Genomic DNA, 27,453 nt, shown 5'->3' with positions numbered 1-27,453 from the left:
TGTGTCATGGCATGTGTGTATTCCCCCACCACACACAAAACTAATAAATCAGATGCAATAAAAATATTAAACACACAAGGCAACACTTACTTCTTTGCATTGCTACAGGACCAGGTCTTACTTTTTAACAGAAATTTAAACAGTTTTTTTATTTTTATTTTATGTGTATGAATGTATTGCCTGCATGTTTTTTGACCGTGTACCATCTGCATACAGGTCCTCTGTAAGAGCAACCAGTGTTCTTAACCATTGAGCCTTCCACGTCACCAGACCCTTACTAGCCTTTCTTTAAAGCAATGTAATAGTGTCAAGATGTCTTCTCATCTCATTTTGCTGTAAGGGTAGGAACTATAGCTTCTGTGTCTTTATCCTTCTGGACATTCCCGGGTTTGCTGTGTGAGTTACTCAAGCCCCAAAATCTGTTTTTCTCTGAGTGTTCTTCTGTTTAATGAATCTCTAATCCCTCAAGCAGTCCACGATCCCCTTAGCACCTTGCTCATCTTCACACAGTGACCTGAGGCTAGACCCAGTCTAGTTGCCAGTGTCATCACGTTAACTTCTCTTGTCAAATTCTTGCACACCCCTGTCCCACTGGTCATTCTTTTCACATGCCCGGCAAAACTCCACTTCTGAATCTGTCAAAATGTCTGCTTTCTTCCACTCCTCTCCCGGAACTGGTAAGTACTGCCATTTTAGACCAGAAGGGTGGTGATGCCCACGAGGTAGCTTCATGCTTATGAGCACTGGCCGCTCTTGTAGAGGACTCCCAACCCCTACCCTGCAGCTCACAGCCATCTATAATTCCAGGTTGTTGTGAGACAGAATCTTACACTATTGTCTAGGCAATCTAGAATTCACTACAAAGGCCAGACTGGCCTTGAATTCACAATAATCCTTTTGTGTCGGTCTCCAGAGCACTGGGATTAAAGGTGTAAAACACCATACCTGGTTCCCTCTTCTGTTATTGGGATGGTTGTCTGTCTGCAGATGCTTCTGCTGTGGGCAGGCCAGATAGCATGACTCTTAAAGTACTCACCCTGACATTGTGAGGATGAAGCCCTCCAGGATGCTGAGACATGTACTGGGCCAGGTCGGTATGCTAAACAAACCAGCAGAGAAAGAAGTAGCAGAAGTCAGTGGAACTTAGTGTCTGTCCTAAATCACACCATAGACCTGGTGAGGAAGTACGACAAAAATATGGATATTTTAGAGTAAAGTGTAAAAGGAAGGTAGCCAGATTCTGGTGATATCTCATTGTTAAGATCAAATATACTATCTTTCTAGTTGGCTGCTGGTGCAGGGAACCTGTTTCTTGGCAGAGACACCCACTCGAGTGACTGGCATACAACACACAGCAAAGCAAAATTTCTCTTTCCAAGCGTCCTTGAAGGCGTGGCAACTACACTTACCTCAGGATTTCTTTCTCTTCATTTGAATCTTTTTTTTTTCTTTCCAAAATACAAGTTGAGTTACTCTTTAGTAAGCTTATATCTGGTCTTTAAATATCTTGTGTTGTATATCTATTTGTTAAGTCAAAGAAACAGCTCAGGCTCTGTTAGCAATGAAAATAGCCTTTAAGAAGCGCCACGTTTTCTGAGAAAGCAAACGCACAGTCCTAGTTTGCCGCTGGTGGCGAGGGGGACAGGACAAAACCCAGGTAAAGAGGTCCAACTGACTGCCAGCGAGAGCGGCCAGGGCGCACTTAGCACATCAGTGATCCATCATACCTTCCACTCCATAATGAAAGTTTTATCATGCCATAAAATATTAACAGATTCATTATACAAGCACCAGGCTCCCCCCCCCCCTTCCCGCCATGTGCTGTGAGAGTCTGGAGAACTCACCATGTATTCAAATACGAATGTCAGAGTCTCTTTGGTGTGAACAATGTCATGCAAGAGGACAATATTGGCATGCTTCAAGCCCTTCAGGAGAGATGCTAGAAAGATTTAAACAAGATATTACATCAATCACTGAGAGTGACTGTGCCTCTTTGAACCTATTAACCAATGTGTGTGTGTATATATATATGTATATATATATTTTAACATTTCAAATCAAATAGTCATAGGTTTTTACTGCTGGGAACGAATCTTTTCAGGAAGAATATTTGAAATGACAACAGACCTTTATTATTTTAAAAATGGTGACCCACTGCATTTCCACAACGCCCTCTCTGACCAGCTTGATGGTTGCCAACACCACTTCCATCTACCTAATCCATTTTCTCAGAGCACTCTGGGCACTTTGTGGAGCTCTCCTCTGAGATTCTCACCATCCCAGATTCAGAGCTATAGAAACATGGGCTCAGAGATACACAGACCATTAGAGGAGCAGGAAACTGGCTGATTCACCCCGTAGAGCAGGAGTTTGTAACAAATGGCCAGGCTCTAAAATGTCAAGTCCAGCCAGGGGCCAAGGAAGCTAATGTCTGTGGGAGGCAGGACAGGAGCGTGGGGTACCGCAGTAACCTGTGCAGCAGGAAGGGCTTCTTGATGGAATATTGCAAACCTCCTCTATGGAAACCAAGCTTAAAAGAGAACTCTGAGCTTGGGAAGCCTTGGAGTGTAGTAGCACTGACAGCGGTCTCTTGCCTACTATGTAACAGGTCATTGTTAGGCTTCTAGAAGTAGCTACTTATTTATTTATTTGTTGGTGCTGGGGATTCAGCTTAAGGCATCTTACCAGTGACCTGCCCCCATTGTTACCCCATAAAAGCATCCAATTAAAGGGGAAGAGACTGCCACAAAAGGCCCAGAAAGGCTGTCTTTGGGAGTTCCAGAGAGATGGAATAAACATCACTTGAAAAGGATGAAAACAAAACAGGCTTAAAAAGATGAAAAGTCTCAGCATGAAGACTATAGTGTCCTTAGAGTTAAGGCAATGTCTGATACAATGGTTCACGACTCTAATGCCAGTGATCACAGGACTGAGGCTGGACGGTCTCTGCAAATTCAAGGGCAGCTTGGGTTACAGAGTGAGACCCTGTCTCAGAAACGAACAAACAAAAGACTTAAAAGAACAGAACAGTATAAAACTCAAATAACAAACATCAATGTACATGTATATTTAGGACATAAAAGTAGAAGCAGGAATATAAGGGGAAGAACTCTGAAGGGAGAGAAAAGGAGGACCAGACAGAGTACAGGAGCAGAGGACACATCTCATATTCTTTCACAGAGTCAAGAGTTAAACGCATGGAGGGCTGGGGAGATGGCTCAGTGGGTAAAGTGCTTGCCATGCAAGTATGTGAACTGACTCAGGTGACCAGCACCGTAGAAAAACCAGGTTGGAGCAGCAGCCTACCCAAAACCCAGGAGGAGGGCAAACGGGATCTCTGGAGCAAGCCACCTACACAGACTAGCTGACTCAGCTAACGTGGGGTCAGTGAGAGACTCTGACTCCCTAAATATCGTAGGTGTGATCAAGGAGGGCAGCTCAACTTCAGGCCACTCGTGGAACCAAGTGCACACATGCACACGCACTGCATAGTACACACATAACAGATATATGTATGTATGCATGTAAGCATGCATGTATGTACGTATGTATGTTTTATGTGTGTTCCATGTGGTATGTGTACATGTGTGTTGAAACCCATTATTTTGTCCTCTAACTAAAAAAATTAATTTAAAAAAAAGAAAAATAGTGTACTGAAAGAAATCCTCACAATCCAGGTTCTGATTCTGTGCCTACATTTCTACTTGATGGCTCCTCTGCCCCTCTCTTTCCTACTAGAGAGCTCTGCAAGAACACACTCAGAGCTGTGGAGGTGGCTCAGTGGGTCCCTGCTTATCCTACAAGCATGAGCGCTTGAGGTTGAATCCAAAGAACTCCAGTAAAGCTGGCTGTGGCAGTGCTATAATCCTAGCACGGGGAGGATAAGGCCCAGGCTTGTGGGACAGTCTAGCAGTCAGTGTGCTCCAGGTTCAGGGAAAGGCCCTGGGTCAACAAATAAGGTAGAGAAATCACTGAGGAAAACACCTGCCCCCAATCTCTGGCCTCCGCACACCTGATCACACATATACAAGCACAGGTGTGTGCACATACATACAGCTCTGCCATCTGGGAACACACCTATTCCCTCAGGAACCTGACGTGTTGTGCTTGTTATTGGTTTTGCTTCCTGATGGTCAGTCTCCCCTTTAGTTGGAACTCCATTCTTGTCCTCAGAAAGCCAACACTTCTTAGTCCATTCCTTTCTAGATGAGCTACGCTGCCTTTACCCGAGAGCTGCCATGTGACCTAGAAGTGTCCATAACTGGACAGTTCACAGCCCTCGTACTTTCAGTGACGATTGGTTCAAAGACAAGCAAATTCCAGCAGCTCAGGACAGCCCTCCTCTGCTGGCTGGCAGCTCAGGACAGCCCTCCTCTGCTGGCTGGCCCCAGTAGGAGAGAGCCGCTTTCCTTTCTACTGTGTGGGATTTTCCTTGGAGCTGCTGGAGCCAGATTACCAACACCTGCTGACAACATCCTGGGCATAAAAGGAAGACAGAGCTGAGCTGGGGTGTAGCTCAGTGATAGAACACTTGCCTCGTATGCAGGAGGCTTCTGTCCTCAGCACCACATTGACACACAGACACACACAGAGAAACATACACACATGGACATACACACTCTCTCACACACACAGACACACATACACACATACTTTATTTCACACACACACACACACACACACACACACACACACACCATTAAGGCAGAGAAACCAGTTTGGCATACCAGATGTCTTAGTCGTGGCATTGACAGTGCCGTGCAAGCCTCTGGTTGTTAAAATGGCCACTACTCTTACTCCTTTTTAAAAGTCCCAGCACTCAAGAGGCAAAGACAGATTTTGTGAATTGGAGGCTAGCCTGGTCTACATAGTAAGTTCCAGGACAGCCAGAGCTAGGCAGAAAGACCTGGTCTCAAAAAACCAAGTCAGTTTGGGGCGAGCCACTCTCCCAGTTGAAGGAGTTCTGCTGTGCCAGCAAGTCTACTGTGCTCTTCTGAGCTGTGCCCAGAGGGTCCTTATGGACAAAATGTATTATTTCACTTTTAACTGTGAGTTAATTTCTAAGTATGAAGACCAGTTTCACTGTATCTGTTTAATGTCTCTGGGCCCAGCCTGACATCTACACATGCATAGAGTGCCTGTCTTTTGGATGCCACACCACCACCTCAGCCAGCCCCTTCACCAAGAGTGAGCACTTCCTTTATCAAGCATCTTCACTGAGTGTCTTAAGGGAGAGCTGCCTGTGAAACACTCTCTCTCTCAGTGAGCTTTGGAGAATTTCCCACCTTATGGAGAGAGAGGCCGTCTTTCCTGACTTCATTTCACAGGGTTCTTATGAGTTGACTCAGACACAATTCCTAAAACCTTTAGCGAATGGCAAATGTTACCGAGATGCAAATGACCGTTAATACCACACACCAGTTTCCCCGCCCTCCTTTCACTCGAGCTTATAAAAACCCCACTCCCAGTCATAAAATCTTATTTTTGGTATGTTTCTGCTAGAGTTTTCAATACCTCCCAGATTTATAGCAGTGACTTCTGACCATCAGTTGAGAACATGTGCATTTTAGGTGCGTTTTTATGTATGATTCATTTCATCATAACTTTCTGTTTCTCTACACACACGTGTATACCAGACAAAGCATCCACAGGCGTAGCTCAGTGCTTACCTGGTCTGCCCAGGGCCTTGGCTTTGATCCTTAACACTACACACAAAATCACATCCTCTTCCAAAGGAAATGGAAAAACAAATTGCTAAGAATATTAAAATAGATTAAGTAATTAGTTTACTATTTATGTATTTATTTCAAGACCAGATCTCTTTGCAGCCCTGGTTGTCCTGGAACTCAAATGTGGAGACCAGGCTGGCCTCAGACTTTTAGTGATTCTCCTGCCTCGGTCTCCAAGTTTTTGGATTGCAGATACCTGCTAACATACCCGATTTTAATTTCATTTTTAAAGTAATTTTGTTCTTACATAATTGTATTACTAAAACTCCTCCGGCTTACTTTAAAAGTTACGGTGGCACATTTTATTAGTCGAAATGCTAAGACACTCAAAGAACACGTACAAGGGCAAGACAGACTGCTGACAACTGTGGGCTTCAGTCTTTTGTCGTTTTCTCAATAATATGGTTTTGCAGGAAAGGGGAAAGTACCCTCTGCTCATTTCTGTTGTGAATTTATTTGTATCAACAGTCTAATCTTCAGTTGGCCATACATTTGCAGAAGTGAGCTAGAGCGATTTGCACCTTTTACACCTTTTATGTAGTTTAGAGCTCATGCAAACAGCAGTCCCTCTCAGCTTCCCTCTCATACCCTCCACCCACCCACCTGAAAATCTACTGTCAATTCTGCAAAACACATCAGAGCCCCCCCTCCCCCCACCTTTTTTCTGTGTGGTTGACCACTGTCCTGGGCTGGGCCATGATGGTATCTAGCAAAAGCACCCCAAGTAGTCTCCCCATTTCTCTGCCCTGCTGACTCTTCCTTCTGGAGCAGTCTGAAACTGTGGTTCTTTCCAGTAAAAATCAAAGCAAATCTCTTCTGATCCCCCACAGTGAGCTCTCATCTCACTCAATGAAACCCCAAGGCCTGAGGATGGTCAACTCCCTTCCCTGCCCCATGCCCTTCCCTAGCTCTCACCTCCTCCCATTCTCTCCCCCTTGCTCTGGCCACAATGGCCTCTTAACTGTCCCTCAAACACTTCCATTTTCAAACATACCCCCTCATCCCTGCCCCTCGCTACCCCTCCCCCTGTATTGTGACTGTCATTTCCTCCACCCACAATTCTTTTCTCCCCAGTTTTCATGCTTTCTCCCTCACCTTTAGGACTCTGCTCAAACTGTTCACCTCACTGATGGGCTTCCCTGTCCACTCATTGCAGATGAAATGACAGCTTTCTGCCTCACACATCCCAGTGAGCCTCTATTCCTCACCTCTGTTTACTCCTCTCCATCATACTGATCAGTGCCTGCCACCAGACAGATAAATACTTATACACACACACACACATACACACACACATACATACACATCTGGGCTGGTTGTCGCTCTCCCCTTTGCTCCATGGAGAGCAGCCACTCTTGCCTTTTCTGCTCATTGGATCCTAGGTACTTATTAGGACAGGGCCAGGAATGTTACTTACTATCGGTGTTATGCTCATGTCTCCCACAGCATCATTCACATGTGTTGAGTCAGTGTTAATGTTTCTGTTGAAGACACTTTGGCTCCTTGCTCCTCTTAGGCACCTTCCCCACCTAGATCACAAACTGTTCTATCTCCTGCTCATGTTTACCATTGCTTTGCCAACACACAAGGATACTGAAAATCCATATAGAAATGGAATTTTACCTAGTAAGTAGGGGATTTGCATGAAAAGCAGGTAATGGTTTAAGTCTTTAGCTCATGGAATTACTGGTACCTGGTTGGGTCCACACACCAGAGGGTCTAGTGTGCCCTAGCATCCAGGTATGTATAAGAAGGAAACTCAGGGAGAAAAGGCCTTTCTTTCTTCTACTTTTGAGGACTCTCTGGTCACCAGGGAAGGATACGGGATCTGATCTGAAGATTAAGGTTACAAAAGTCAACTGGGAAAGAGGAAAGATACTAAAACCAGCATGAGGATTCTGGGAAGGCTGTTTTCATATTCACACCTATCAAGTCATATGGATGTGGTGACTCGTGCTTATAATCCCAGCACCTCTGAGATGTATCTAGGTAGGAAGAGTGGGAGTTTAAGGTCATCCTCAGCTGCGCAGTAAGGTCAAGGCCAGTCTAGGCTACATGAGACCTTGTCTCAAAATAAGCCAAACAAATGTCCTGTATGTCAGAGTACTTACTTTTGTTTTCTTCAAAGAAAAGACATAGAGATAAATTGGGGGTGTAGATGAGTCACAATGGGGTTACATGTTCGGATAATCCTAGAGCCTTGAGGGTGTCTTCCACTGAGCTGTATCCTGCTCCTAAAATAAGGTGACTATGAGGATAGTAACAATGACAACAGCTAGCACTCCTAGGCTATTTAAGATACCAGCCATTGCTATAAGAATTTCACATACATTCATTTGGTTTAATCATAAAAACACCAGAAAATAAAGAAAGATGATAAAACATTCCAAAGCAAAATGGTCAGTGTTGATCTTTAGTCAACATAAAAGATAGCTAATATATTTAGCTATAATATAATGTACTTTAATTTGTTAATATATTAAATATTATTAAATGTGACATTTAATATTAGTTATACTTATTATGTAATTAATGAAATACTAACTAATATATTAAAACATATCACATTTAGATATAATATGTGAGATATTTAATAATTCAGGGAAATATCTCGCAATTTCATACAATATTTAACTTATTGGTTTTCTCTTTTTCATTATGATCTGCAGAATGATTTTTAGGAAAATTGATTTTTGCCAGCACAGTAGTTCATGGTATTTTGATGTTACTCTATACTGTTCTATTTAATTTAGCAAAGGATGTGAAACATAATAGTCACAGATAAAGCAAGTCTGTCTCCCAAAGTCCTAGAGTATATCTGTATATCCTGGTAACCCCGATAACTGAAGCTTTCTCAAGTCTATGGGCTGCTTAAAGACACAGATTGACCCACCCCACCTCCTGACTTTGCATTTCCAGCACCAACCCAAGCCTGGCATGTGGTGCTCAATAAATGTTTGTGAATCAATAAAGACTAGGCCACTTCTAATGAGTCTATGCAGGAGTCAATAATGGAGTCCATCCCAACTCCATTAGACACTGAACAACAAAAGATGTACAATTCCGTATGTTACATTTTCTCTGGCTGAAGAGCCACAAACCAAGATAAGGAGTCAAGTTATGAATCCCAAGAAACAGTATGACCTGGAGAAATGCTTGGTAAAGGCAAATGAGTAGTTCTGATTTCTTTGGAAGTTAAACCCCCATCACATTGTGTCCTCTGGTGTGACAGTGATGTCCCTTTGGGGGAGGGGGTGGAGAGGCGCGTATCCAACCACTTCATGCTGAAATTTGAAGCCTGCTCCAAAGAAAGGAATTCATAACTGGTATTATAAACCCCATCAGAAGTCTGTGTCTCAGGTCCTAGGTCCTAGGAGGAAAGCTACTGTTGTTTTGCTAAGTGAACATGCATGCTGACAACATGCCTGTTAAATTGCCTTTGAATATTTCTGTTTATGTCCATAGATTAATAGTGCTGGCAGCTTTGATCAGGGACACTTCTCTTTTTGTGCGTTTGCTGGGCAATAGTTACTGAAGAGACTTATAACTGGTCAAAGTGCTAAGAATAAATGCCTACTGAATGTTCATCCTTAAATAAAACATCTGCATTAGCCTCTCAAAGGCCCAGAGAACATGAAAGAATGGAAATACTGTAAAAGCTGGAAGTGTTGTGGAACGGTATCTTCAGGGGATGACACAGCCATTGCCATGAAACTCTCAGTCACTATGACAGCCTGCAAGACACTGGGCCTACCAACATCCCATTGTGGAGGAGAGGCGCTCACAAGTCCCCATACCTCCCTGAGGAGCTACAAGTAATTAACAGTTGCTAAGGGACAAAGGTATCTGTTCCCTGCTATAGTCACTGCTAATTTGTTCATATTCCTGTAAGTGACCTTAATTAACTCATTTGTTCACTCCCCTCAAAATGACACGAAAATGGAGGTAGTAGAGAAATACTGATGGGGTGAATTTCTATGACCGAAATAGATATTAGAACGAAACTGCCACCATAAAACCCATATTATGTACAATCGATATGTGCTAATATAACTCTTTAAAGGCCGGTGAGATAGCTCGGTGGACAAGGATGCTTGCCACACGAGTCTGGTGAGTTCTAGCCCTGGACTCCACATAAAGACTGGCAAAGAGAATTGACTGTACATGGTTGTCTTTTGACCTCCACATAGGCAAGGTGGCACAGCTTATGTCTATGTGCATATGTGTGCACACACAGACACACACACACATACATTAATAATAATAACAATAATGATCATAATTTTAAATTAAAAAAATCCCTCTCATATGCCCTTACCCTGGGGTTATTTCTCACAGGACTGTAAGTACGAGCTGAATATGTTATATCCTTGATGTAATCAGACTCCTGTCAGCCGGGCCTGCCCTCTTCCATCTGTGCTAATAGCTGACTTGAGATATTAATCAGACTCTTTGTTGATCTTATTGGATGACCCCAGCAAGGTTCCTGAACCTCTTTTTAGTGAATTTTCTCACAAATGGATTAGGAGTAATTACTTTACAGTGAGTGATCTCAAAAGGACTTCCGGAGGCAACTGTTTCTCATTTAAATGCCGCCATTAAGGGTTCTGTAGGATGAGAGTTTGAGCTATTGAGCACGGTGTGCGCGCGCACACACACACACACACACACACACACACACACACACACACACGATCACACTCTTTCCTGGAGAGTTACTTCTGAGTTTGCCCCCATTTTTACACAGAGAGCACCAGAGAGCCGCTTTCTAGTTCCCACTTTTACTCTTGCTGAAGGAGATGCTTCAACATCGCAAGCCTTTGCAGTTTTATGTTGCAGAGCAAGGAGAATTTAAATATAACAGACTTGAGTCATACCCAAACACGCTGACTAGATTTGTGACCTCAGACAAGTCACTCAGCCTCTCTGAGGCTCGGGCCCCTTCATTTCTACAACACCACCACTTTGTACTTCCAGGGGTTGGTATAAAGGGTTAACAGAGACTGTGGTGGGGGGAGGCCTGTCATAAGCCTGGCTCTCTTAAGGAAACAGAGTAAACAAGATGAAGGTCCTAGGTTCAAACCAAAAGCTGGCTGTTTTTTAAGAAAGGTATTTAAGGTCCATTCCTAGAATGTCAATATAGAATTCAATGAAACTAAGGTACATTCATATAAAATCCATAAAAAAATCAATTTACTCAAAATATTTTCTCCCAATTATAAAAATAAACATTTGAAATGTGATTCTAAGTCAATAATAAAGGACTCTCTTAAATTGTTACAAAAATCTCTGATCTTTTTATCTTTTTTTTTCCATTTTGCCTTGTTTGATGCAGGGACTCACCATGTAGCCCTGGTTTGCCTAGAAGTGGCTATGCAGACTATGCTGGCCTTGAACTTGGAGTGATCCTCCTGCCTCTGCCTCCTGAGTGCTGAGATGACAAGTTTGTATCATCATATCCAGCTCTTACATCTTTTAATTAGCAAAAGGACAGGATACTAATAGCCTGGGCCTGTAATTCCACCTACCTCAGGAGACCAAGGCAGGAAGGTGGCGAGATCAAAGACAGCCTGGGCTACAAGTGAGTTCAAGGCCAGCCTGGACAACTCAGTGGGACCCTGTCTCAAAATAAAAAATGAAAAAGAGGGCCAGCAAATAGCCTGTGTTTGGCCTTGGCTTTGACCCTCAGTATCAGGGAGAAACAGGGATCTGTGTGCTGTTGCATATCTAGTAGTCATATTTAAAGTGCCTGGCCATCTCAGACACCCAGCACACATTGCAGTGTGAATGCACACAAAGTTCTGAGTGTTGGCTTGAATCAGATAATTGTTTGAAAGTTTGGCCATACGATATTATTCCTCTAGAGGTGTTCAAGGGTGCATGAATGCTCGCTCCGTAAGAGTTTCCCGTAGTGTTGTTGCTCAGACTTTTGTTAATTTCATGATATGATAGATGAAGATCATGTGAAAACAAACATGCATTCTACCTGGAGAGACTGTCCACATAGCAGAATCCCACTCTCTAAACTCTGGGCTGCCACACCCTCAGAGCAAGCAGATTTCTCAGGGAAAGAATTCCTGCTTCAAGGCTGTCTTACTCTGAGTTTCCCTGAGCATGGCTTTTGGTTGCCTTTTTAGCTAATGACCCTGGATTTTAACTAATGAACTCCAGCTGTTCTTATCTTGCTTCCCAGCCCTTCCCATTTAACCTCTGACTCTCTGGTCTCCTGGGCATCCAGATCTTAACCAGGGAAAAATGAGCCCGTGCCAAAGTTCTTAAGTGAGGCCTTGCTTTCAAGGCTGCAAGCTTTTTACCCAGGAGGAAAAAGAAGCAGTCATTGTTGGAAACTGGAAGTCGAACCACCTCCGATGTGTCAAAATCCTTTTGTGGTTTTTTTCATATCATACAAGCAAAGCTTTCAATAAGGGCCAGTCCCATAAAACAAACCGAGGAAGTCCATACAAGAATGCTAACTGTAATTGTGAACATCTGTGTGAGAGGCAGCGCTCAGCGGACACGAAATGCGAGAATGGCCGTGCATATAGAACAACACACACCCGGGGGCTTTGAGTCGGCAGAGAACATCTGTTAGCAAAACCTGCTGCAAAACACGTTTCACTGTGACTGCCAGATGCGGAGTTGGAGAACGTAGCTCTGTGGAAAATAGCAGCAAAGCCCAGTGCGAGCCGTCAGTGAACTCAGGCTCACAAAAGCTGATGCCCAGAGAACTAGGGGAGCCCGCGCCCAGAGAGCCTCTTCTAGTCTGGTGACTCGAACACGTGTGTGTGTGTGTGTGTGTGTGTGTGTGTTCAGAAATACTCTGTCTCATTTGGACCACTAATAAGTACACTAGTGAGTGCAGCTTCCATCTTGTTTAAATGCTTAAAACCATGTGTTCCCCTAGATTGCACCTGATCCCACCAGGACGAGCCCCCACTTACACTGATAGCCTTTGGCCTTTCGACTTAAATGTAAAATGTTTCCCAGGGGCTTCCAAGACTTTTGAAAATGGCATCAAATTGAATTATAAACTCATTTTCAGAATTGTTTTGTAAAGCCTGCTTGGATAACCCAGTCTTCTAAGTTCACTCTAAAACCTGCCTCCATTAGCCACAGCAAGTCTGACTCATTCTGTTTGCAACAGCCTCTATACACTTAATATCTGGATTGTCTGCTCTGTTAAGGCTGAAAACACCGAATAAAGAATGGGGCGTTCTCTGCGCATTTCTCAAACATTCAGCACTATCCTTTCGCATATAGTGTATACTCAGGAAAGAAGGGAAGATAAATAGCTAAGAAAGGAAGGCTGAGGAAGAGTCATATCTTTGAGGTTTTTTTTTTTTTTTTTTTTCCAGAGACGAATAATCCCATCATTCAAACGGCTCTCGTGGGGTGGGGATTTAGTTCAGTTGCTAAGAGTGCTTGCCTAGTGTTGTGGTTTGAAAGAGAAGTATACCCCATAGGCATTGGCATTTGAATATTTGGTTTCCAGTGGGTGTAATTATTTGGGGGCAGAGCAGTTTTGCTGGAGGAACTCTCTCGCTGCAGGCTCGGTTTTAAGAGCGCAAAGCATCGCTCACTTCCTGTTTGTGCACGTGGTTGAAGGTGCCATCTTTTAGCTTCCTGCTCCTGCTGCCAAAGCTGCTGTTTGCTGCTCTGCCTATCCCAACCCCCTGCTGCGATGGACTCTTATCTTTTTGGAACTGTGGACCAGATAAACTCTTTTTCTTCCTTAAGTCAACTTTTGTCGGGGTATTTTAATCACCACACCAGAAAAGTAACAAAAGTCCTTGCAAGCTCGAGGCCTTGGATCTGACTCCCAGCAGGGAGTGTATAACTGAGTGTGGTGCTGCAGCTATAATCATAGCCCTTGGGAGGGATCGGCAGGGAGAGCAAGAGTTCAAGAACATCCTGGTTTAGAACCTCTGGTGGAATCACCATGCCTGACCTCAAGCTGTACTACAGAGCAATTGTGATAAAAACTGTGTGGTACTGGTACAGCGACAGACAGGTAGCTCAATGGAATAGAATTGAAGACCCAGAAATGAACCCACACACCTCTGGTCACTTGATCTTTGACAAGGGAGCTAAAACCATCTAGTGGAAAAAAGACAGCATTTTCAACAAATGGTGCTGGCACAACTAGCGGTTATCATGTAGAAGAATGCGAATTGATCCATTCTTATCTCCTTGTACAAAGCTCAAGTCTAGGTGGATCAAGGAACTCCACAAAAAACAAGAGACACTGAAACTTATAGAGGAGAAAGTGGTAAAAAGCCTCAAAGATATGGGCACAGGGGAAAATTTTCTGAATAGAAGAGCAATGGCTTGTGCTATAAGATCAAGAATTGACAAATGGGACCTCATAAAATTACAAAGCTTCTGTAAGAAAAAAGACACTGTCAATTAAGACAAAAAGGCCACCAACAAATTGGGAAAGGATCTTTACCAATCCTAAATCAGATAGGGGACTAATATTCTATATATATAAAGAACTCAAGATGGACTCCAGAAAATCAAATAACCCTATTTAAAAATGGGGTACAGAGCTAAACAAAGAATTCTCAACTGAGGAATACCAAATGGCTGAGAAGCACCTGAAAAAAATGTTCAACAACCTTAATCATCAGGGAAATGCAAATCAAAACAACCCTGAGATTCTACCTCACACCAGTCAGAATGGCTAAGATCAAAAATTTAGGTGAGAGCAGATGCTGGAGAGGATGTGGAGAAAGAGGAACACTCTCCATTGTTGGTGGGATTGCAAGCTGGTACAACCACCCTGGAAATCAGTCTGGTGGTTCCTCAGAAAATTGGACATAGTACTACCAGAAGATCCAGCAATACCTCTCCTGGGCATATACCCAGAATATGTTCCAACTTGTAATAAGGACATATGCTCCATTATGTTCATAGCAGCCTTATTTATAATAGCCAGAAGCTGGAAAGAACCCAGATGTTCCTCAACGGAGGAATGGATACAGAAAATGTGGTACATTTACACAGTGGAGTACTACTCAGCAATTAAAAACAATGAATTTATGAAATTCTTAGGCAAATGGATGGATCTGGAGGATATCATCCTGAGTGAGGTAACCCAATCACAAAAGAACACATGATATGTACTCATTGATAAGCGAATATTAGCCCAGAAACTTAGAATACCCAAGATATAATTTGCAAAACACATGAAACTCAAGAAGGAAGACCAAAGTGTGGATACTTCATTTCTTCTTAGAGTGGAGAGCAAAATACCCATGGAAAGAGTTACAGAGACAAAGTTCAGAGCTGAGACAGAAGGAAGGACCATCCAGAGACTGCCCCACCTAGGGATCCATTCCATATACAAGCATCAAACCCAGACACTATTGCATATGCCAGAAAGATTTTACTGGCAGGACCCTGATATAGCTATCTCTTGTGAGGCTATGCCTGTGCCTGGCAAATACAGAGTGGATGTTCACAATCATCTATTGGATGGAACACAGGGCCCCTAATGAAGGAGCTAGAGAAAGTACCCAAGGAGCTAAAGGGGTCTGCAACCTTATAGGAGGAACAACAATATGAACTAACCAGTATTCCCCAGAGCTGTGTCTCTACTTGCATATGTAGCAGAGGGTGGCCTAGTCGGCCATCAATGGGAGGAGAGGCCCTTGGTCTTGTGAAGAGTATATGCCCCAGTACAGGAGAATGCCAGAGCCAGGAAGCAGGAGTGGGTGGGTTGGGGAGCAGGGCGGGGGGCGGGGGAGGGTATAGGGAACTTTCAGGGTAGAGTTCGAAATGTAAATGAAGAAAATATCTAAAGCAAAACAAAACAAAACAAAAGAACATCCTGGTTTACACAATGAGTTGGGGCCAGTCTGGGCTCTCTGGAGACACTATCTCATACAAGCAGGCAAGCAAGCAAGCAAGCCTCAAGTAAAATGTTGATAAATTGTATTCTTTAATTTTGCTATATTAGTTTTAAATCTATAAGATATTAGTGTTAAACACTGTGGTATAAATCGTCTCACTGGTCAGCAAAATATGACCCAAAAATAATAAAATAAAATAATAATCGAGAACAAAATAATAGCAGTAACTATTCATTGAACCCTGAAAAGAGACTGTTATGTACTCTCATTTGATCTTCTTAACAGCTCTTACCTTATTATCAGCCACTTTTTTTTTTAAATGACACTGGGTTTCTCTGTGCAGCTCTGGCTATCCTAGAACTAGTCTGTAGACCAGGCTGGCCTCAAATTCATGGAGATCAGCCTCCCTCTGCCTCCCAAGTGCTGGGACTAAAGGTATGCCCACCCAACTGAACAACTCAATCTTAGATAAACAATTGACCCAATATCACCGCACTGCAGTGGTACCTAGCAGCCAGATGATGCAATCTTCAATCTACTTACTACCTTACTATGCTGCCCAGGATGCACAGAAACAACAGGAAGCTAGGTTTGGTGAGGCACCCCTGTCCTCCAGCTCTTAGGAGGCTGAGGCAAGAGGACTAGATGTGAGGCCAGCTTAGGCAAATTATTGAACCCCTATCTCATAAAAAAAAAGTAAATTAATGAGACAGCCCCCGAGGGAGAAAGAAAATGCTTAAAGAATGTGCCTTCTATTCAGGAGGCTAAAGCAGAAGGGTTGAAAGTTCAAGACCTGCCTGGGAAACTTAGTGAGATCCTGTCTCCAAAAAAAAAAAAAAGTTTGTGTGTTGGACCCTTGGCTCAATCCCTAAGCATTGCAGGAAAAACAGAGACAAGAAAACAAGCTATGATTAGGGAAATCCCCACCAAGAATTAATATGCTATTACACTTCTCTTTTAAATGAGTTTCTGAATTGTATAGACATGGTTTTAGCATGAATCCAAACATATGGAAAACATTTAGTAAGTGCGCATAGAAATCATAATATGGACAGCAGTTTTGAGCTCTATCTTCAAAAACAAATAATAAAATAATACTGTAAATAATCTTGGGAAACTGGCAACAAAAATCAAACTTTGAAATTATAGTTATCACTTCTGGAGATACCAGAGACCACACCCTGAGTGGATAGAGTGAATAATCAGAACACTCTCTGGGGTCCATGCTTTCCTGTCCTTACCTTCCCGGATGGCTGTGAAAGGGACTCCCTCCTCTGCATTCATGCTGATGACCTTGAGAGCTACTAGTTGTCCATTTATCCTAGAAAGGGGTGGGGCAGACACACACACTCACTGAGATGACTCAAAGCAACAGCTTACATCGGAGAGTCTATTAAAAACAAACAAACAAAAGCACCAAAAAAAAAAACCCTTTCCTTTACAATGTCTCCTAGTATTTAAACCTAGAATTTTCTCAAAACACAAAACTCATTATATATAAAACATATTACATATGTATTTTGAAACATCCTTCTCTTTGCTAAGGTGTTATATTTTCCTTATAGACCATCCAGAGAAAGCAGAGAGGCACAGAGAGACCATCTCCTTCATAAAACCTTCTGATCCCTCTGGTGCACTTAAGCCAGCCTTGTGTGTCACCTAACTTTGGCTGTGGCTTCATACTGTCCCCTTGCTTGAACACTTGTACCTCTGTCTACTCTCGGTAGAGTAGCTGGGGATATCATCTGAAAGTGAGAGTCAACACTTCATTTAGTTTTCAGACCTCAGAGAATCTCCACATTTCATGTCAGATAACAGCCACATTCTCTTTTCTCTTCTTTCTTCCTTTCTTTTCTCTCTTTTCTTTTTCTTTCTTTCTTTCTTTCTTTCTTTCTTTCTTTCTTTCTTTCTCTCTCTCTCTCTCTCTCTCTCTCTCTCTTTCTTCCTTCCTTCCTTCCTTCCTTCCTTTCTTTCTTTCTTTCTTTCTCTCTTTCCTTCTCTTTCTTTCTTTCTTTCTTTCTTTCTTTCCTTCTCTTTCTTTCTTTCTTTCTTTCTTTCTTTCTTTCTTTCTTTCTTCCTTTCTTCCTCTCTTTCTTTCTGTTGTTTATTTTTGTTTTTGCAGAGGGTGGGGAGATGCAAGTTTTTGTCCTGTTGAGACAGGGTCTTGCAATATAGCTCAGGCTGGCCTCCAACTTTCAATTCTCCTGGATGAGTCTGTTAACAGCCAGTGTCTTCTTTATCGTACCATCCAAAACACCCTCCGATTTGCCTAGATCCCCCCTTCCCTCTCCTTCCATCCTCCTACTCTCCACTTATTTGTCCCAGAAGATTTTGTGCAAGTTCTTTACTACCATGGTGTTCCTAATACTGTGAGATACATACAGCAAGGCCTGCTCTCTCTGTTCCATGTTTTCTTTTATCATGCATGGTATTTTTTTTAACAGGCCAGCTGGCTTTGAATTCGTAACAATACTCTTGTCTCAGTTTTTCAAGTGCCAGGGTTACAGGAATAAGCCGAGTGCCTGGTTTTATCATTTCCTCTTACAAAATGTGGTCTTCAATAATGTTATAGTATCTTATCATACAAATACATTACAATGTGTTCTGCCAATTCCAAATTCTTATAAATTGCAGTTTGGGTTATTTTAAGAATACTGTGCTGGGCATGGTGGCTCCTGTTGTAACTCTAGCCCTTGAGTGACTAAGGTGGGAGGAAGGGTGCCACAAGGTCAGCCTGGGCTACATGATGTGTTCCTGACCAACTTGGGCTAGCATGAGACTGTCTCAAGGAAAAACCATGGTGATCATTTCTGCAGTTAAAGATTTTCCCATAGCTCCCATTGTTACCTTGAGGTAGATATGGAATTGCCAAGTCATAGGGTAGGCACTGCACGTGTCTTTATTAAAGTGAACCCAGGCCCACATTGCTTCCTAAAGAGCTCTGTACTACTGAGCTACATTCTCAGCTCTATCATTTTAAACTTCATTTTTAAAGAGCACGCTTAGAATTTTAGAAAAATTTAGAAGACAGTATAGAAAGTTCCCATATCCTTGCTGTTTCTTTGACCTTCGACTCCTACTTAGGAAGGTATAGTTGTTAGTTAATGAACCAAACTGGGCATGGCCACCCACACCTATACTTCTGGCAGTTGGGAGATGGAGGCAAGAGGCCAAGGAGTTCAAGGTCATCCTCAGCTACACAGGAAGTTCATCTGGCCTGAACAGCATGAGTCCGTATCACAAGGCAAAGCAAAACAACAAAACCTAAACTAAAAGAGTGTACACTAATGATAATTAATGAACCAATATTGATACATTATTATTAAAGGCCATAATTCATTAGGATTTTTAAAACTTTTTTTAAACAATTTAATCCAATGGATTCTTCTTTTTAAAAAAAAATTATTTACTTTATGTATATGAGTACACTGTAGCTGTCATCAGATAGACACATCAAAAGAGGGCATCAGATCTCATTACAGATGGTTGTGAGCCACCATGTGGTTGCTGGGAATTGAGCTCAGGACCTCTGGAAGAACAGTCAGTGCTCTAAACCATTGAGCCATCTCTCCAGCCAGGACTTTAACTTTAACTTTGACTTCATGTCCTTGTTTCTGTCCAGATTCTATTCAGGACTACATTTAGTTGTTGAATCTTGCTAGGCCCCTCTTGGCTGTGCAGTTTGTCACATTTTCTCAGGATTTGATCACCTGGATGGTTTTGAAAAGTGCAGGTTAAGAACTTTAAAGGATGCCCCTCTCAGAGTTTTTTTTTTTTTTCTTGATTTTTCTCTTGTTCTTCCATAAAAATGTTTTTGATTATTTGGGCATTTCACATCATGCACCCCAATGACACTCATTTCTCATTGATGTTTCTTTTAAGACTAAACTGGAATTCTGAGTGTGGGGGAAGGCTCAGAGCATCTTGACCATATTCTATCATGACTTGAAATTCTTGATGTTGACTTTTTAACTGCTTGTCTGAGGTAGCACTTGTTGAATGTCCATTGTGAATCGACTATTCGCCACACCTACATCAGGATCAAATTCACTAGGTGTAACCCGCACTTTGGGCACGGATCCACTGAGATCCACTTCTGAGACAGTGGATCCACGTAAGGTACCTGGAGTTCTTTTGCATGGGAGATTTATTTCTTCTCTCTTCTTTATTAATGTATTGAGCCATTCATTTGTAGCTGCAGAAACTCATAGATATTTTATTATTTGGGTTATAACTCAATACCACTTAATTATGTGCCCTGGTTTTGGCAGGTTTGCCCCTTGGAAGCTCTTCCATTGATACCCATGCAGCTTTGCCAAACCTCTCCTGAGTGTGGGCTTAGATTGGCTTTCCCTTCACAGTTTGCTCTCTGTGGGTATCATATTTTAATTTTAACTTCACTACTTTTGGAACTGCATTTCCCAGTCTTCTCTATTTATCTCACCCCTATTTCTCCTTTTTACGGGAACATTTTACCCAGCTTTTGCCCTCACAAAAGTCTCACTTGTCTTTCAAATTTTGAACTAAAAAAAAAAAAATTTATGGGGTCTGGAGAGATGGCTCAGCAGTCAAGAGCACTGGCTGCTCTTCCGGAGGTCCCGAGTTCAATTTCCAGCAACCACTTGGTGGCTCACAACCATCTATAATGGAATCTGATGTTCTCCTCTGGCATGCAGGTGTCCGTGCAGATAGAGCACTCATATACTAGGAAAGGAGAAAAAGAGACTTAGGGAGTGGTGACCACAGGAGATCCCAACCAGCTAAGATTTTCCCTTTATGCTTACAAAGGCAGATTCCTGGATTCAGGGTTGGCCTGGGACAGAGCAGGGTTACACTCAGGTGTGGTAGAAATGGTCATTTCAAGATGGGGTCCCACCCAGCTATCTTATTGTCTGTGCTAAACAGAGGCAGGCAGATCTCTGAATTCTTTTGCAATGTTAAAAAGAAAATGTGTGCTTGCTGTCTCCTAAGAATTAAGGGGCTGGAGGGGGGGGGGATCACAGGATGCTTCATAGGATAATCAAAAGGAAGCCTGGTGTAAATGGCTGGATTGATATGTCAAATAAAAGACTGGGCTTATGATCTAGAGGAGAGGAGCTATCCAGTGAATGTTTTAGAATAGCAAGGTAGAACTGCTTGGAGAACTGTCTTGAGAAGAAACTAGAGAGAGCTGTCTGGAGATGTCCAGAGACAGCAGACCAGAGAGAAAGCAGGCTGGAAAGCTGTCTGGAGCAGAGCACAGGCTGCCAGCTTGATCCACGATTTGACTTTGTCATTTGTTTTCTGCAGCTCTCAGACGCCCCATCCTCAGAACCCCTCTCTAAGCCAAGGCTGGTCCTTGCATCCTACACCTCTTCTGTAAGTATTTCAAGGGGCACCTCTGTTTAGTAACATGAAAACCTGAAGTCAGAGAAGCACTGACATCCTTAGATAGTAGCTTCCAACTGCCCTGACTTTGCAAACCCCTTGGAATCCACTGCAGCACACACATCCTAGCTGCACCTCCCCTGCCCTTCCCTTCTTCCAGCTCCCCAGCACTGGGGCTGGTTCTTTGGTTCTGACAAGGGAAGTTTTAGGGTTTTTATTTTTGTTTTGTTTTTAACTTGTTTCTACACTGCACAGAGTTGTCCTCCTTGTCCCTGCGTCTAGCTTCTCTTCACCTCCCTCAGATGCCCTGTTCAAATATTCCTTTCTCAGTGAGCCCTCTTCTCGCCTCTCCATTTAAAACTGTAATTACCCCCACTGCCCTCCGGACCTGCCCATTCTGTTTCTTTCCACAGCACCCGTCCCCCTCTGAGCCACTATTTTACTAGTTTGGTTATCGCCTTGTGTTCCTCCCACACTCCAAAGTACTCATCAAGCCTGGCATGGAGCACAGTGGATACAGCAGCACACAGCAAAGGTGTTTAATTACAGCAAACTGTCTGACTTCAGGCTGTCGTGGACCACAGGACCCATTTAGAAATCCCGCTTATTTTAATACTGACAGTCAGATTTTTGTTGCTTCTGTGAGAATAACTTTCTCTACAATACTTTCTAAATAGTTATTTCTAATACATAAGCAACTTGTTTTGACTTCGTATACTGATCACAGGAATGCTATGTGTTGCTAGGTCTAATAATCTCTTAGGTGATGATCATAGCCTCTTTAGAAAGAGCATGTTACAATCAAAAAGAGTTAATCATCTTCAGTCCCCTTCTTTTTGCAGTGGCTTTACATCTATGATAGTTTTGGGGTTTTCGTTGTTGTTGTTGTTGGTTTTCTTTTGAGACAAGGTCTTACCCTGCCCCAGTTAGCCTTCAATATACCTGCGGTGACCTCCTGATATGCCACCATACCTGGCTCTTTATGGTACTTTAAAATGTGCTTTTAAATCATGCATGTTCTGTTTTCGTGGTAGCCTCCAGTTTCAACCACTAAAGATAAACCTTTTGCGCTCATACTTCCCTGTGCACGTCTCAATCTGCAGAATTACTGAGTGGTTTGTTTGATTGTTTTCCCAAACAAGACCATGGGGTGCACGTTGTCCTGAAGACACCACTCCCCACCTCCTTCTTCAGTATCCAGCCTCTTCCTATATTGGTTCATAGTATGGTAAATATTTACCTTGCCTTGCTTTAATGGATATTTAAGGCCAGTTTTTATTTTTATCTAGGCTATTATAATATGTAAGTATATAATCCTTTTGTAGTATATTAAACATAGTGGAAATATGCCATTCTTTTGTTGTATGCATAATACATACATTGTTCTTTTGTGACAAGGTCTCTCGCTGAACCTGGGGCTAGCCTAGTGACTAGCAAGCTCCGCGGATTGTCCTGTCTTCGCTCCTTCCTGTCCTCGCAGCCCTTGGGTTAAGGCATTCAGAGCTTCACCTGGATTTTTACTCGGATTTGAAAATTTCAATTCAGGCTGGGAAGCACTTCTGAGGGAATTTTTCATTCTATTACTAAACTGAGTTTCTTGAAAGCAATATATTATATTCTTAGTTTCCGGGATAATCTATGGTCGTGAGTCAAATCCTGGTTCTATATAATTAAAATTGTATTTCCCTGATAATCCTATTTTAACAAAGACATCACAAATATGCAAACTCTAAAATAAGCAAAAATATTTAGGTTTATAGTGCTTGCACTTTTAAAATATGACTACTGTTAAGTCATTATTTTCTCTATTGGATTTCTGTAAGCTAAGGGATAAGGTTTTCCAACTCTCCTACCCTTACTACAAGGTAGATGAAAGCCCCTACCCCACCTTCAAACCAGGTACATTTGGGTTTTAGATAACCATTCTTTTTTTCCAACCATTTGGTATATTTTGCAAATGCAGAACACAGTTTAAAGATTTAGGAAAGAATAAGAAAAGCCTTAAAGAAACCAACTTGCTTTCTCACAAGGTAGTAATTGTTTGGGGGGTCAACAGTGGAGAAAGTCTACCTTCTTCAGTGGTTGATTTTAGCTAGGTTTTTATTGGTTCCGTTTGGTTTTTTGTTGTTTTGTTTTTGTTTTTTTAGTTAGTTAGTTTGTTTGTTTGTTTGTTTTGTTTCTCAAGGCTGTTAAAATCACCATGCTGGGGCTGGCAACATGGCTCAGTGGTTAAGAATGCCGACTGCTTTTGTAAAGGTCCTGAGTTCAAATCCCAGCAACCACACGGTGGCTCACAACCATCTGTAATGAAATCTGATGCCCTCTTCTGGAGTGTCTGAAGACAGCTACAGGGTGCTTACATATAAACAAACAAACAAACAAATAAATACTTACATGTAAATAAATAAATAAATAAATAAATATTTTTTAAAAAGACAAACATATAAGAGTACTGACTGCTCTTCCAGAGGTCCTGAGTTCAATTCCCAGCAACCACATGGTGGCTCACAACTATCTGTAATGGAGTCCGATGCCCTCTTCTGGTGTGTCTGAAGACAGCAACAATATACTCATATAAATAAAATAAAATCTTTTTAAAAATCCAAAACCATACAAAACAAAACAAATGCTCTACCATGTCTACCATCCTTTTGTTCCAGATGTCCTGCCTCAGTCCCAAAGACTGAATGTGTGTGCTGTCAGTTGGCCTTGTAATGCAATAGGAGATGCCCTCATCAAAAGTCTTCATGAGTCACTTACCTGCTGATGCCCTTGTAAACTTTGGCATAAGAACCTTCACCCAGCTTCTCCAAGTTCAAGTAAGATGAGGCTGCCCCAAAAGGGAGGCTCTTCTTCTGTTCAAAGGGTGGGGTGAGAGGTGGGAAGACAGAAAGAACACATAAAAAATATGACTTATATTTTCCCTAGGGACATTAGATAGCAGTGTGTGTGTGTGTGTGTGTGTGTGTGTGTGTATCTGTCTTTCTGTCTGTCTGTCTATCTGTGTGCATGTTTGTATGTATGTATGTGTTCGTGTGTGTCTATGTGTATGTGTTTGTGTATATGTCTGTGTCCATGTCCATGTGTGTCTGTCTCTGTGTCAGTGTCTGTCTGTCTGCATGTGTGCCTGTGTATGTCTGTCTGTGTGTTGTGTGTGTATACCTGTTTGTGCATGTGTGTGTGTGCATGTTTGTATGTGTATGTGTCTGTCTGCATGTGTGCCTGTGTATGTCTGTGTGTTGTGTGTGCATGTCTGTTTGTGCATGTGTGTGTGTATGTGTGCATGTTTGTATGTGTATGTGTCTGTCTGCATGTGTACCTGTATATGTCTGAGTGTTGTGTGTGCATGCCTGTTTGTGCATGTGTGTGTGTGTGTGTGCATGTTTGTATGTGTATGTGTATGTGTGTGTCTGTATATGTGCCTGTGCATGTGTGTCTGTGTGACTGTCTCTCTGTGTGTGCATGTGTGTGTATGTCTGTGTATCTGTCTATGTGTAAGTGCACTTGCAAGCCCACACAGGCATCCCTGGAAGGTGAGGGCTAGCTTCCCTAGACAGGCACCCATGAAATTCTCCTTGATGCCTGTCAGCAGTTCACTCACCCATGGCAACCCCTGCCTCAGATTCTCTTCCTGAAAAGAATCACTGTTACTCCGGGGCCTTTTACTCTTCAACTTCTGGGCACTGGCAGCCTCCAGTCCCCTGGGGTGAAATGAAGCCGTGGAACTGGATGCTTCTGTTAGCTAGAGGAAAAGAACGTACAGGAGCAAAATGTGTACAAAGTCACAATGTGATGGCTGGCAAAACCTTTTCTTTGTTTTATTTGCCTGTTTTTGGTTTGTTTGTTTGTTTGTTTGTTTTTGGTTTGATTGTTTGTAAGCTTCCCACACCCCTGAAAGGCAGGTTTCCTGAAAGTCAGATCTCTTAGAGACAACCATGGTACCAATTACTGAAATACTAAATTTTTCCTTCACCTACACAGTTTAACCCAGTCTCCTTAAGGGTGTCTCCCAATTTCTTCATTTAACTCAGTTTCCTCCGTACCTGCCCACCTTCCTTGGTACTTAATGTAATGCCTTAGAATAATTTAGTAAGATACTGCTAATAATCACGAGCTAATTACTGAAACTGAGAATCCACAGCGGACCTACCGGTATGGCAGCTTGCCCTCTACAGTTCAGCCCTGCAATTTAGTGGCTCAGAGACGTCCAGAGAAGAACCACTTTCTCTATTTCAAGTCAAAAGCGGCCAAACCCAAGGCTTATTCCCCTCTTCTGGTTTACAAGTACATCCCCAAACTTGATAACTACAACCATAAATCCTCTGTGACTTTAATAGAATTTTCTTTTTATGAGTTTAGACCTACCGCAGAGGAATAAGACTCTGTTACAAAAGGGAGTGTCTGTCTGAATTGCTTGGTTTACTAATAAAGAAAGATGCTCCTCCCGGGATACGAGTACCTCGAATACAGCAGGCTCGGTGCTTCCAGGCTGGCTTCTCTGACAGCTGTGCGCCTCCCCTCCCTCCGAACGGTGGTAGCAACTGCATCCTGGCTGTAGCCTCTTTGCACACAGCTCTTGACCCATACTAGCCCAGGTTCAAGGAGAAAACCCGCCCTTGAACCTCTTCCCACCCGCCTCTTCTCATTTGCTCCCCCTCTGCCAGAGGTCAGCAGAGAGGAGCTTCTCTGTGACTCACACGAGGGCTCTGCCTGGAGCAGTCTCATGACTTCAGCAGTTTTAGCTCATCAGTGCAAAGAATGCATCAGAACCGCAGCAGCTAGCGCTCATGTGTGCACACTCAAAAACAAGGAGGCTCTGCCCGAGAGAATACAACTGGGCACACTGGAGTAAGCTCTCTCTCACTCCAGCCACAAGTCAGTTCTGTGGATACACTCGCTTTCCCAGAATGTGCATAACCCTAGTGTTTATTGGCCTACCCTGGGGCTAAAGTGGTCATGCTGAGGGGTGTTCTATCCCTTGCTTTCATCTGAAAGCCTCTTGGGTTTCAAACTTGTTTTTCTTTTGAGGCAGTCTCTCCCAGCAGCCCAGCTAGTTTCCAAGTGGAGGTAATCCTCCTGCCTCAGCTTCTCCAGTCCCGGGATTGCAGATGAGAGCCATCTGACTCAGATTGGTTTTTCCAACATTAAAATGAGTTTGCAAACTAGCCAACTTTTAGAGTCAAAGGAACCACAGAACGGTGGTATGGAAAGAGAGCTGAGGATTCTGACTCCTTCTCTGCCTCCAAACGAAAGTCAATCTCAGTCTGACAGGGCAAAGCTATTCCTTCAAACACTAGTGATTACCTGTGTTGCTAATACTCTACAAATAGTGGAGAGTCAGGGTGGAGAGCGGAGTTTGAGCTGGGTATGATGGACCCAAGACCTCTGGAAGAGCAGACAGTGCTCTTAACTGTTGAGCCATCTCCCCAACCCCCAGTGGCACACTTGTAATCTCAGTACTTTGGAGACTGAAACAGCAGGGTGATGAGTTCAAGACTAGTCTGGACTACATAATGAGATTCTTTTCAAATTTCAAATAAAGAGGAAACAGAAACTGTGTGAGAGTGTGGTGTGTGTGAGTGTGGTGTGTGTGAGAGTTTGGTATATGTGTGAGTGTTTGTGTGAGAGTTTGTGAGAGTGTGGTGTGTGTGAGAGTGTGATGTGTGTGTACATGCACATATCTCCTCATTCCCCCATTCCTCCCTTCCTTTCATATCAGTATAATTAATGTTTAGTGTCTATAAATACTATATTAGTACTTGGCATTTCTAGGAATCTAATCTGGATCAAACTGCTTTGTAGTCTGTGATTGTAGATAGAACTCTTTTTCTATGAGAGGTGCATAATATTATTTCCATCATAATATGTCAATCACAATAACATACACAACAATATGAGAAAGGGGGCTATGTGTTATCACAACAGTACCCTGGATAGTTAACTTCTGAACTTTCCTCCGTTAAATCTTTACTTTTATGTGATCTAATTGTAGTGGTTTGAATAGAAATGGCCCCCATAGACTCATACATTTGAATGTTTGGCCCATAGGCAGTGAAGGCATTAGGAGGTGTGGCTTTGTTGGAGTAGGTGTGCCTTTGTTGGAGGAAGTGTTTCATTGTAAAAGTGGTCTTTGAAGTCTCATATGCTCAAGCTAGCCCCAGTAGTCTCCTGCTGCCTGTGGATCAAAATGTAGAACTCTCAGCTCTTTCTCCTGCACCATATCTGCCTGCACATCACCACCATGCTTCTTGCCTTGATGCTAATGGACTGACCCTCTGAAACTGTAAGCCAGCCCCAGCTAAGTGTTTTCCTTTATAAGAGTTGCGATGGTCACGGTGTTTCTTCACAGCCATGGAAACCCTAAGACATTAACCTTGAGCATATATTTTAAGTTTTATTTCAAAATAGCTACAAGCAAGCAAGCAAGGTATAGGGTCCATGCCTTCATTGTCAGCACTTGGGAAACAAGCAAGACGATTGCCATGAGTTAGAGGTCAGTCTGG

General features: G+C 42.7%; 1 protein-coding gene across 5 annotated transcripts in view; it reads right to left on the bottom strand.

Moving 5' to 3' along the window:
* The window catches only part of Cdk15 (cyclin-dependent kinase 15), a 95,637-nt gene extending 69,990 nt beyond the window's left edge, over positions 1–25,647 (bottom strand). For 2 of the 5 annotated variants that reach the window (XR_373255.4, XM_006496048.4), the window contains exons 1-6: positions 25,410–25,646; positions 24,552–24,692; positions 23,711–23,805; positions 16,825–16,904; positions 1,845–1,939; positions 1,037–1,099 (exon numbers count right to left, since the gene is read on the bottom strand). Coding sequence is in view for 4 of the 5 variants with exons in the window: in XM_006496048.4 (XP_006496111.1) it covers positions 1,037–1,099; positions 1,845–1,939; positions 16,825–16,904; positions 23,711–23,805; positions 24,552–24,692; positions 25,410–25,535 (600 nt within the window). In the remaining variant the exon portion in view is untranslated. Of the gene's footprint in view, positions 1–1,036; positions 1,100–1,844; positions 1,940–16,824; positions 16,905–23,710; positions 23,806–24,551; positions 24,693–25,409 lie in introns of all 5 variants that reach the window. The other 3 variants (XM_006496049.4, NM_001033373.3, NM_001356389.1) reach the window with 3 other exon arrangements.
* Between the last annotated feature and the right edge of the window lie 1,806 nt (positions 25,648–27,453).

The sequence above is a fragment of the Mus musculus genome, chromosome 1, assembly GCF_000001635.26.
Source record: "Mus musculus strain C57BL/6J chromosome 1, GRCm38.p6 C57BL/6J".
In the NCBI taxonomy this organism is placed as follows: Eukaryota; Metazoa; Chordata; class Mammalia; order Rodentia; family Muridae; genus Mus; species Mus musculus.
This window is presented reverse-complemented; position numbering and strand designations above follow the sequence as displayed.